We start from the raw sequence: 9917 nt of genomic DNA, 5'->3' as shown, positions 1-9917 counted from the left end.
AAAATAATTCTGGAATAAATAAACAAGATGATATGTTTTGTTTTTGTCTACACTAGCAATAGCCATCTAGAACAAGAAATTAAGAAAATATTGCATTTAGAATAATAAAAAAATAATAGATAAGAAAACAAGGCCCTTATATAAGCTGGCTACAAGAGACCCATTTCAGATCAAAAGACACACACAAAGAATGAAAGTAAAGAGATGGAAAAAGATACCTCATGCAAATGGAAATGAAAAAAGGTAAAGTAGCAGTTCTTATATCAGACAAAATAGGCCATGGGGCTGTCTGCCTATGCTCACTGACTATTGACCCTTCCCATGATCACTGCCTGAGGTGCCATTTCTGTGCCTCTCCTGTCAATATTTGCTCCCTTGCTGTTCCCAGGATTGCCAGGATTGCTCTTCCACTCTAGGTTTCTGGCTGTCACTTCACTTCTTAGGCCTCCCTTGGGTTCCAGTTTTCCAGAGGGTCCCACAGAAGAGTTGCTTGGAAGCTGGTTGCTTTACAGGCATTTTCTCAGAGTCACAGAGCTGAAATTGCCTGTTGTTGTGATCTGAACTATGACTCAGAGCACCTACTGTCACTGAGTGGGAGAAAAATACAAGTGAGATAGGTGCATTCTGGTGGAAGTTAGGCAAGCATGGGTGCCCTGAGAGGGCAGATCCAGATCAGAAGGCAGGGTGACAAGCCTGGGGAGGGATCTGGGTGCAAAAAAAAAAAGAAAGAAAGAAAGAAAATGAGGCATGAACAAGAAAGACCCTGAAGAAACCATCCAGTTTCAGAAATTTGGCTTTGAGGTGAGCCTTGGACCAAAAAGTAAGACAAGTAGAGATGGGCTTCCTGTGCAGGCCACAACAAAACTCCAGTGACCTTCCAAACATCTTTGGTACAAGGACTCTTGGTCATTCATCCTCCCCACCCTGAATCATTGCTTTTTACTTTAGGCCTGTTGCCAACTTGGGTTCAAGTTCCCCAAACTGATGACTAAAGACATTGGTTTTGAGATAAGAAGATAAGGGAGGAGCTGAGGGGGAAGACAAGTGAGTCATGATTGACACTAGGGGAAAGGCAGGGACCCTGAGGACAGAACCAGAGTACTAAATAGAGCCTTGGTGGCCTCTGAGACCATCCCCAGGGCAGAGTCCAGAAGATTGGGAGAGACATCTATAGTTTTATTTGCTTCCAGAGTTGGTGCTTCAGCCCAGCTAATCTTTGGTATAATATTAACTACCACCTTAGCAGTGTAGGATGCCAGGGACAGAAAGAACAAGGTATGGATAAGACAGGTATGAGTTCTAGTTACGTATTTGGCTCTACAGAAACTTATGTATCATTGACTCCTTAGGACATTAATTCTCATCACACCCCTAAGAACTTAGTACTATTATTACCCCATTTCACAGGTGAGGAAACTGTGGGCTAACAGAAGTGAAGTCACGAGCCTAGTACCATGCAACCAGTGGGTGATGGAGCTGGGACTGAAACCCCGGCAGTCTAGCTTCTAGGCTCACTGGTGAGGGCTGTTTGATCCTGGCAGCTGTCTTCAGGTTCATCTCTCCTGTTTCTCCACGTTGCCCTATGCCCCCAACATGACCTCATCAAGTTGACCTGCTTACTCTTCCAGACAGCTAATATTGTATTATGCAGGAGGCAGAAAGGCCTTATTTAAGGGGGCATTTCTCCAGTCCTCTGATCTCTGGGAATAATTTCATTGTCAGTCTTGGAATGGTGGGGGGCAGAGGGTAGAGTAAAGGTAGTAGGAGAGTTAGCAGGCCCAGAACCACACAGGGTTCTCACAGTCCTTGTCCCTAGTCTATCCTCTGAGGCTGACAGTTCTGCCCTCAGCTTTTATTTCTGGAGGCGGAGTTCACTGAATCTTCTTATTCATTTAAACTCCCCTCCTTCAGGGAGTCTCAGGAAGGCCCCCTTTCCTTCTTTGAAATGGTCTGTTATATTGTATTTGGATGGATTATTTTAAAGCTGCCTTAAACTTGTTGTGCATGTAAGCAGAGTATAAATACATTAAAAATAAAATAAAAAGGAATGAGTGGTTTGCCTCTGGGGCTCTCCAGGCTAAGTGAGCACCTCTTCATTGGGTCTGTTTGTCTCTCAGAAGTATTCCTTTCTGGCTGATGGTTCTGCAGGACATTTATTGGGAGTTGATTTGGCACTGGTGCAGCAAGCAGTCCTCTGATGCAGTGGCTATGGAGACAAAGCTGGCTTCAGTTTCATCACTTCCTTTGTAGGGAGTCATGCTGGTTAGGAGTGACTACAGAGGAATCAAAGCCATGTTCTAGAAGCTATGGCAGAAAACCCATGTCCAGTTAACCAAATTTGTCTTCTGGGAGGCCCCAAACTCCCCTCTCTGGGTCTTCTTTCCTCTTCAGCAGTATCCCTTGAACCCTTCAAATAGGCCTTTGGGTCTTTTCCCCTCCCAGTTGTGAATGACACTAACAATCCCATGAGAAAGGCAATCTTCCCCTCTGCCAGTGGCTGGCAGCATTTTACAGAATGGGCTTTCCTGAAGGGACTAAACCCAGCTCGAGAAAGTAACTCTCCAGCTATAACCAACTTCCCCGAGGGGTGAAGTGGTGCTTCCCAGGCAGTATGAAGAGAAGGCACTGACTTCTTCTGACACAGGCCACCTCAGAAGAGGAGGAAGGATAAAGATCCATCTTGAAGCAAAAGTGGGACTGTAGCCAGAGCCTAGAGTTGGGAAGCTAATGGGAAACAGATGAGGAAGGGAGGAGGATGGAATTCAGGAATGGGCGAGGCTGGTTGCTGTATCTAAAGGGGGCTGGGAGAAGCAACTTGATTGAAACCAGTTGCTGCTCCTTTGTCTCAGATCTTTGGACTCTGCCCTGGGCAGGCTCACACCTTATTCCAGAAGACTGGGAGCCAGCAGAGGCTTCTCTGCCCACCTTGACTCCTGGATCCCTGATAAACAACAGACCAGAGGGGAACTCTCCATCAACCAGCCAGGTACCTCCTCCACATTGCCAGCCCTTACCCCAGGCTGCTCCTGCCTAGGAAAGGTCTGGAGGAAGAGGCCAGGGAAGGAAGAGGCCTATCCACTTTCCACCATCCCTCCACTGACCTAGCACCAACATCTGGAGACTCCATGGCCTGGGATCCCTGGAGCTGCTGGCACTGGCTTGTCCTCATCTGTGGTATGTGCATTTCGGTCTTTCCATTGCTTCCCATGCTGGGAGGACAAGTTCAGTTGGAGAGCAGCTCTGGCCTCCACTTCTGGGCTCAGAAATTGTTGGAGTGAGGGCTGCTGCCCAGGTTGTCTCTTTTTCTCTTGCCCCCTGCCCTTGTCTTGAGGAAAAAATAACAACAGGGCCAGTCCTTGGGGCCCTCAAGACTTAGGTCCAGTCTGGTCTGACACCTTTTCATTCCCACCTGTTAATGAAAAAAATTATTCTGGCACATATTTTAAAAAGTAAGTAAGATTTTATTCAAGACTATTGCAATAGGGACATTTAAATAGGGAAGTAAGATTAGACTCAACCCTGAATACAGCAAAGATGGCCAATGAGCAGAGTAAGGGGGTCAGTGGATGGGAAATTCCTAAGAGGAAACATCAAGGTCATGGAGATTCTTACTAAAGTGGCTTAATAGGATTCTTGTGGAAGGCAGGCCAGGGTGATCAGATATCAAGGGTGGGAATGAGGAATTTGAACAAGTATCAAGGGGTGATCAGTTATTAATGGTGGGAGATTCTCTCTACACTCACTTAACAAGATTCTTGCTAAGACAGAAAGATTTAGACCCAGCAAGGACAAGATTGCTGGGCCAAAGTCAAGGACTAATCAAAAAGAGGGCTCAGAGGAGCCTAATTAAAGCTTGGTTTTTGTCACCCCCATGGTGCCCTGGTTTTTCTCTTTGGTCACAACTACCAGTAACTGCCCAGCTCAGCATCCTCCATACCCACTCCACTTCCAGCTTTAGGGAGGCCTTCCATTCCTTTGTTCTCTGTCAGCAGGACTTTGCTCATTCATTCAGCACCCAGTTTCTGAGCACCTTTCCAGTATCAGGACCTGTGTCAGGAACCACAGATGATTTGGCTACAGAGCTTGACCTTGAAAGCCACAGCCTAAACCTCAGAGAACAGCTATCTGTGTGTTCACAGGGCAAAGGTGGGCTCAGTCTTGCTTCTTATATTGGCATCTTAATGCCACCATTTTGCCAGAGATCTGTTCCCACAGAAATGAGGGTTCAATTTCTTAAATCAATAGGATGGGTTTCATCTCCCCCTTGAGTTTATAAAAGTAAGACAACCAAGCAAGACCATTCATAGTATTGGGTATTAAACCCCAGTCACCTTTTCCCATCTGTACTTCAACTCACTCAGAAGGTAAAAGTACAGTGGTATTGTCCATACTCAGGCCCCAATTACCCTCTGGGGAGATCCTCCTTAAAAGGTGGGATGATAGAGGGGAGAACTTTCAGAGACCACTGGACTTTTAGAGCCCAGAACCTGTAGTATTTAGCTCAGTGCCTGACATACAGTAGGTACTTACAAAATGTTTGCTCAGTGAATACTGGGTGACTCTCCTTGGAATTATACCAAATTTGGGGCACAGGCCAAGTTGGAAACTAAGCTTCCATGTGCTCTGTCCTTTCTGTGGAACTACCCTCCCATGGTCAGTTTGTGTGTGTGTGTGTGTGTGTGTGTGTGTGTGTGTGTGTGTGTGTGTGTGTGTTTGGGGTTTTTTTGTATTCAGATAGCTTGGGTTCAAACCACTGACTTATGGTGGCAAAACCTGGGCAAGTTACTAAACTTATCTGGGCTTCAGCTTCCTCCTCCATTGAAAGTGGACAATAATACCCACCTCACAGAACTGTTAAAAGGTATCAAATGAGATACTATAGATAAATTGCTGACTTCAGTGTATCTCTAGCACATAGTAGGAATTCTTTAATATTAGCCCATCTTTCCCCACCAGGTGATGATTTTAGACTGAGATTGCTTGTCTTACATGCTTAAAACTAGCCTGGAATGATAGGCAGAGATTTGGATTATAAGAAATGGTACAAGTAGGCCTTAAATTTAAGTAAACCCAACATATATGAAATTAGATTTATAGAAGGGTAAAATGAAAGTAGGGTGATTATTTAGTGAGATCCTCTAGAGCATTTCAAAGAAAATTTGATTACAAAAATTTAATTTACACAGAACTTTTCCAGTTCAGTAGACCCTGAAGAGACTCAATTAGATTAGAAGGGAAAAAATTGATTTAATGAGCACTAAAACCCTTCCAAAAGGGGCAATCACTTGTCAATGAATCAGGTTTCTTTGATTGTGACCCAGAGTGCCAACCAATTCAGCCTGATTTCCTATTAAATGTGATTATTTTTATCCTCAAGGGGAGTTGAACCTCATCATAATGATAAAGGGCCTGCAGGAAAGGAAGGAGGGTTGGGGGAACAGGTCCCTACACCTTCTAGGAACTATCTGATCACCAAGTGACCCTGGATTTTTCTCCTGGTTTCTAGTTTGTGCCTGGGGCCATGCAAGGCCAGTGGATACCAGAAGAGAAGGCATGAGAAACTGTTCAACCACCCCTCATGTGAGGCCCTGGCTCAGTCCACCCCAGCCTCTACCCTAGCCCTGACCCACAGGTCCCATCATCTTCCCCTTCTCCTATTGATTCAGTTGTTAGTCTCTCTCTCTACAAACCTATCTCTTGGTTTTTGGAGTTTGGAGCCACTGTTTCTGATTAACATCCTTCAGGAAGGGCAGCACATTCTCAGGTGTCTGATATCTGCCCCTCACCCCTCCTTCCCACCCATTCCCACAACAAGTTATCTACTTCTGTCCTGGCTTGGACTTGAACAACCCCATTAGAGAGAGGGAAGAGGGGGAATAAGGAGAGTGGGAGGCCCCTAGCTAAGCTTTGGCTGAGTTTAGTCAGAAGCCAAAAGGAGGATGGGAGGAAAGAAAACAAGAATTCTAGAGGTACAGTGAAAAGGGAGGCACAGATGAGAGGATGAAGGATGACAGGTTAGAAGAGCCAATGGGAGGGCAAGAGAGGAAAGTCTAAGATGTGAAGACCTGGAGAAGGCCTAATAAATTGGAGCTGAAAAGTCATCAGCTTCTTGGCTGGAGATTCTTTCCACAACCAGAATAGGGTGAAAGAGCTTCCCCAGGCAGGAGTAGGTGAAGAGGTGAGAGAGCTAGTGGGCCTTCCAGCATCCACTAAGCTTCAGGAGTACATCTGCTCACACTGTCAACTTTATGAGACCACTGGGGCAGGCAGGTGGGTGGGCCAGACACATTACTTTTACATTAAAACAAACATGGTTATATTGTGGAATAGAGGGCAAACAAAACAAAATAAATAACTTCCATACTTTATTTTAGACATAAAGCATCCTTTTAAAAAATGTCTAGCTTAGAGGGAACCTTTCTGGACAATGTTCCAAAACCCTGAGGGTACTCATGCACCCTCCTGCACCATTTGAGACCAGTGACTGGAAACTTGAAAAAGTCCCCAAGGTAGGGTTGCCAGATGAGATACAAGATGCCAAATTACATCTGAATTTCAGATAATGCATAATATTTTATATAAGTATGCCCCAAATAGTGCATGGCACATACTTATACTAAATCATTATTCATTGTTTATCTGAAATTCAAATGTGACTGGGTAAGCATCCTGTATTTTTATTTGGTAAATTAGCAATGCTACCTCCAAGGTATGCAAAGAGACTTTCCCCTGCAACTCTCACCCATACCTCCATCCTAGACTCAGGTCCCATTACTGTCACAAAGGATCCCTCTCCAAGCTCTTCAATACTTCATCTACACTCAACTCATGCACCTTAATCTAGATTAACCCACAGCATCAGCTGCTGCCCCATTCTTCTCCAGACTGGTCCAGCCTCCTGACCCTACCAGCCCATAATCCCTGCCTAAGAAGAGGCTGGTGGCTCCTCTGGATGCTGGGGGCCCATGTGTCATTTTCTCTAAGCAATATGTGTCTATGTGTGTGTCTTGGTGTCTTCCTGTCCTGTGTCAGTACCTTCCAGTTACTGTGGTCAATACCACAGAGCAGCTCATAGCCCTTCGCCAGCAGATGAGCACAAATAATCTCTCTGCCTACATCATCCCGAACACGGATGCCCACATGGTAAGGAATGGCTCTACCCCCACCCTTGCCCTTTCTGCTACCCTGGGGGGGAGCTATGAGAACATGCCACAAACAAATTGTTAAGACTCAGGAGATGAAGGCAGAGGAAGTATTTGACAGGCAAAGGGAAGGAAGTGGAGAGCTTGGACATGGGAGTTTAGGGCAGCTGAAAGAATGTAACCCATTACATAGGAGAGAAGACATTGCCAAATCTTGACCTCAAGCCATAAAACTATAAACAAATTCAGAATGGATTTTGATCACTTCCTAGATGGCAAATTCAGAATGAATGCTTAGGGTACCCTCCCCTAGGAGGTTATAATGTGAGCTGGGAATTGGACTGGAAAAATGCTAAGCTTCCTTCCTGTTCAGCTATTCACATAGCCTAATGGATGGAGCATGGAAATTATCCACAACCCCAGACTGCATGAATCTGGGGTATAGGCTTGGGGAGGAGGAGCATATAGGAAACAAGATGGATTGGAGAAGAATTGATTTTCCCAAAGCAGAACCCCTGCCCACTCATCCCACCCTTTCCTACTACTGCTTCCCCCTCCACCTCACCCACCTTTCCAACACCAGCCCACTTGGAAGAGGAGGAATTTTCAGTGTCAATAAGAGTACTTGGATTAATTTCCCCACATGCTGGGAAAGACAAAGAACATTAGGTAAGTGTCCAAACTTCTCTGAGCCTCAGTTTTCCCTTCTGCAAGATAGGAATAATGAAATCTATGCCTGAGGATTATGAGGATAAAATACAATAATGTGTAAAGCCTTCTGCAAAAATTATTTTTTATATACTCAGTGTTCAATGCTAGATTGGGCAGCATGAGGGAGACAGCTGGAAGGAAGGACCCAGAAGAACCAAAAACATGCTCCCAGACTTCACAGAATTTGCATTCTGGCCTTTGCAGAATAGTCAGTGCAGTGATAGATGTGGGGTTTAGACTCTAAAAGATATGGCTGTTCAAAGGAAAAATCCTAAGAGCTGTGGAAAGTTCCAGAGGGCTTTCTGGAAGAGGTGCCCAGCATGCCTGGGCTTGTAGGAGTAGTTAAATATGACCAAAAAGAACTGAGATGTGGTTTGAAGCCTTCCATATGGGGTCTGAGTTCATGAAAAAAAGCTAACAATGGTGTAATTTGTTTCCTAGAGTGAGTACATTGGTGAACATGACAAGCGGCTTAGATGGATTACAGGCTTTACAGGATCTTCAGGTAACAACCATTACTCTGCCTTCCTTGCTTCTGTTGGTAGACTCAGAGGTGGTCACAGATGCCCTGATGTGGCTAATTCTCAGCAGCTTGGACACCGGGGTGTAGTATCTAGTAAACCCTTTCTATCTGCCTCCCCTCCACCATTTCAAAAAGTGTCACCAGGGCAGGTGCCCCATCAGGTTCCCCAGAGCACACATCTCATAATTCACCAGCCACACTCCTGCATGAGGCAGACAGCCCTCCTTGGCTTCCTTCCCATGTTTACTGCCTCTGCCACAGCCAGGCCCAGCCTAGCACTCCCTGGGCTTCTTTTCTGGAATGGTTGCTATTCCTATGTCTAGCCACTAAGAGCCTGCTTATTCCTTTCACACAGTGCCTCACTTGGGGACAAAGTTTTGCTTTGCTAGTCCTTTTACAGAAAAAAAATCACCTCACATGGCCAAATGAGATACAAATGTAGAAACCTTACGTAGGGTCCCAATTTCTGAAGGGGCCTCCTACATTGACCCTGGCCCCTTGAATGAAAAGCAAAATTCCTTGCTGATCCTTAAACATTCATCCTCTGGGCTTCAAGCTGCCTTGCCTATCATAGATCCTTCTTCTTGCCAAAGTTGCTGGATTTGGCTTCTCTGCCTCTCCTCAACTAAGCCCCCGGCTTAGTTTCCCTCCAAGCCAATGAGTCTTGATAGTGACTGCACCATCCTTCCTGAGAGCACTCACATGCAGCATGGACTCTTTTGAATTGCCAAAAGCAGACCCCACCCACTTCTCCTATTAGAACTCTTAATGGATCCCTTAGGAGAGGCCCTCAACACAAAGCAGGGCACCCTTTCTGCTGGCTTCCATCAAGGCTCTCTTTACATCTCCTGCCTCATTTCCTTCCAATGGAGGAGAGAAACTCTTTCTAGAGACCCCTGTGACATTCTCAGAGCCAGCACTATATTGAACATGCACTAAAATAACCACATCCCTCACTTTTACCCTCACCTCCAAGTTTATCTGTTCTGCCCCAGGAACTGCAGTAGTGACCATGAGGAAAGCAGGTCTCTGGACTGACAGTCGCTACTGGATCCAGGCTGAGCAGGAGATGGACTGCAATTGGGAACTCCATAAGGAAGGTAAAAGGGCCACATGGATTTGTCCCCCAAGCCCTGGAACCCAGACTAAATTCAGGGATGTACAGGTGAGGGGATACATTCGAGGTTATGCTGGGACCCTATGGAAAGCAGGGGAAATTCAGGGCAATCCCTAAACTTTGAGGCTGCTATCAAGGAAGACACACATGATGCAGCTGTCACAGGCAGAAATCTGACTGGAGGAACTGGTGCTAGCCCTGGAGGTGATCTCTGTTTCTTCCTATCTTTCTCTAAGTTGGCAGTGCCCCCATTGTCAGCTGGCTCCTCACTGAGATTCCTGCTGGAGAACGTGTGGGTTTCGATCCCCTCCTCTTCTCCATTGGTAAGTTCTTCCCCTATTCCCTACATATGTCTTCACCAATGAGGGTGACTCAGCTTCCCTGGGATGTAAAGAAACACCTTCATAGAAGGAAGGGTAGGGTG

The 9917-nt window shown here is 45.7% G+C and overlaps 1 protein-coding gene across 1 annotated transcript in view; it reads left to right on the top strand.

Moving 5' to 3' along the window:
* Positions 1 to 2872: 2872 nt before the first annotated feature.
* Positions 2873 to 9917, top strand: part of XPNPEP2 (X-prolyl aminopeptidase 2) — a 28006-nt gene continuing 20961 nt past the window's right edge. The window contains exons 1-6 of the mRNA XM_045852317.1: positions 2873 to 3174; positions 5507 to 5580; positions 7033 to 7143; positions 8295 to 8358; positions 9372 to 9476; positions 9730 to 9816. Coding sequence (XP_045708273.1) covers positions 3126 to 3174; positions 5507 to 5580; positions 7033 to 7143; positions 8295 to 8358; positions 9372 to 9476; positions 9730 to 9816 — 490 coding nt within the window. The 5' untranslated portion in view covers positions 2873 to 3125. The remainder of the gene's footprint in view (positions 3175 to 5506; positions 5581 to 7032; positions 7144 to 8294; positions 8359 to 9371; positions 9477 to 9729; positions 9817 to 9917) is intronic.

The sequence above is a fragment of the Phyllostomus hastatus genome, unplaced genomic scaffold (genome assembly GCF_019186645.2).
Source record: "Phyllostomus hastatus isolate PE091 unplaced genomic scaffold, TTU_PhHast_1.1 phas_contig_90, whole genome shotgun sequence".
Taxonomy (NCBI): Eukaryota; Metazoa; Chordata; class Mammalia; order Chiroptera; family Phyllostomidae; genus Phyllostomus; species Phyllostomus hastatus.
This window is presented reverse-complemented; position numbering and strand designations above follow the sequence as displayed.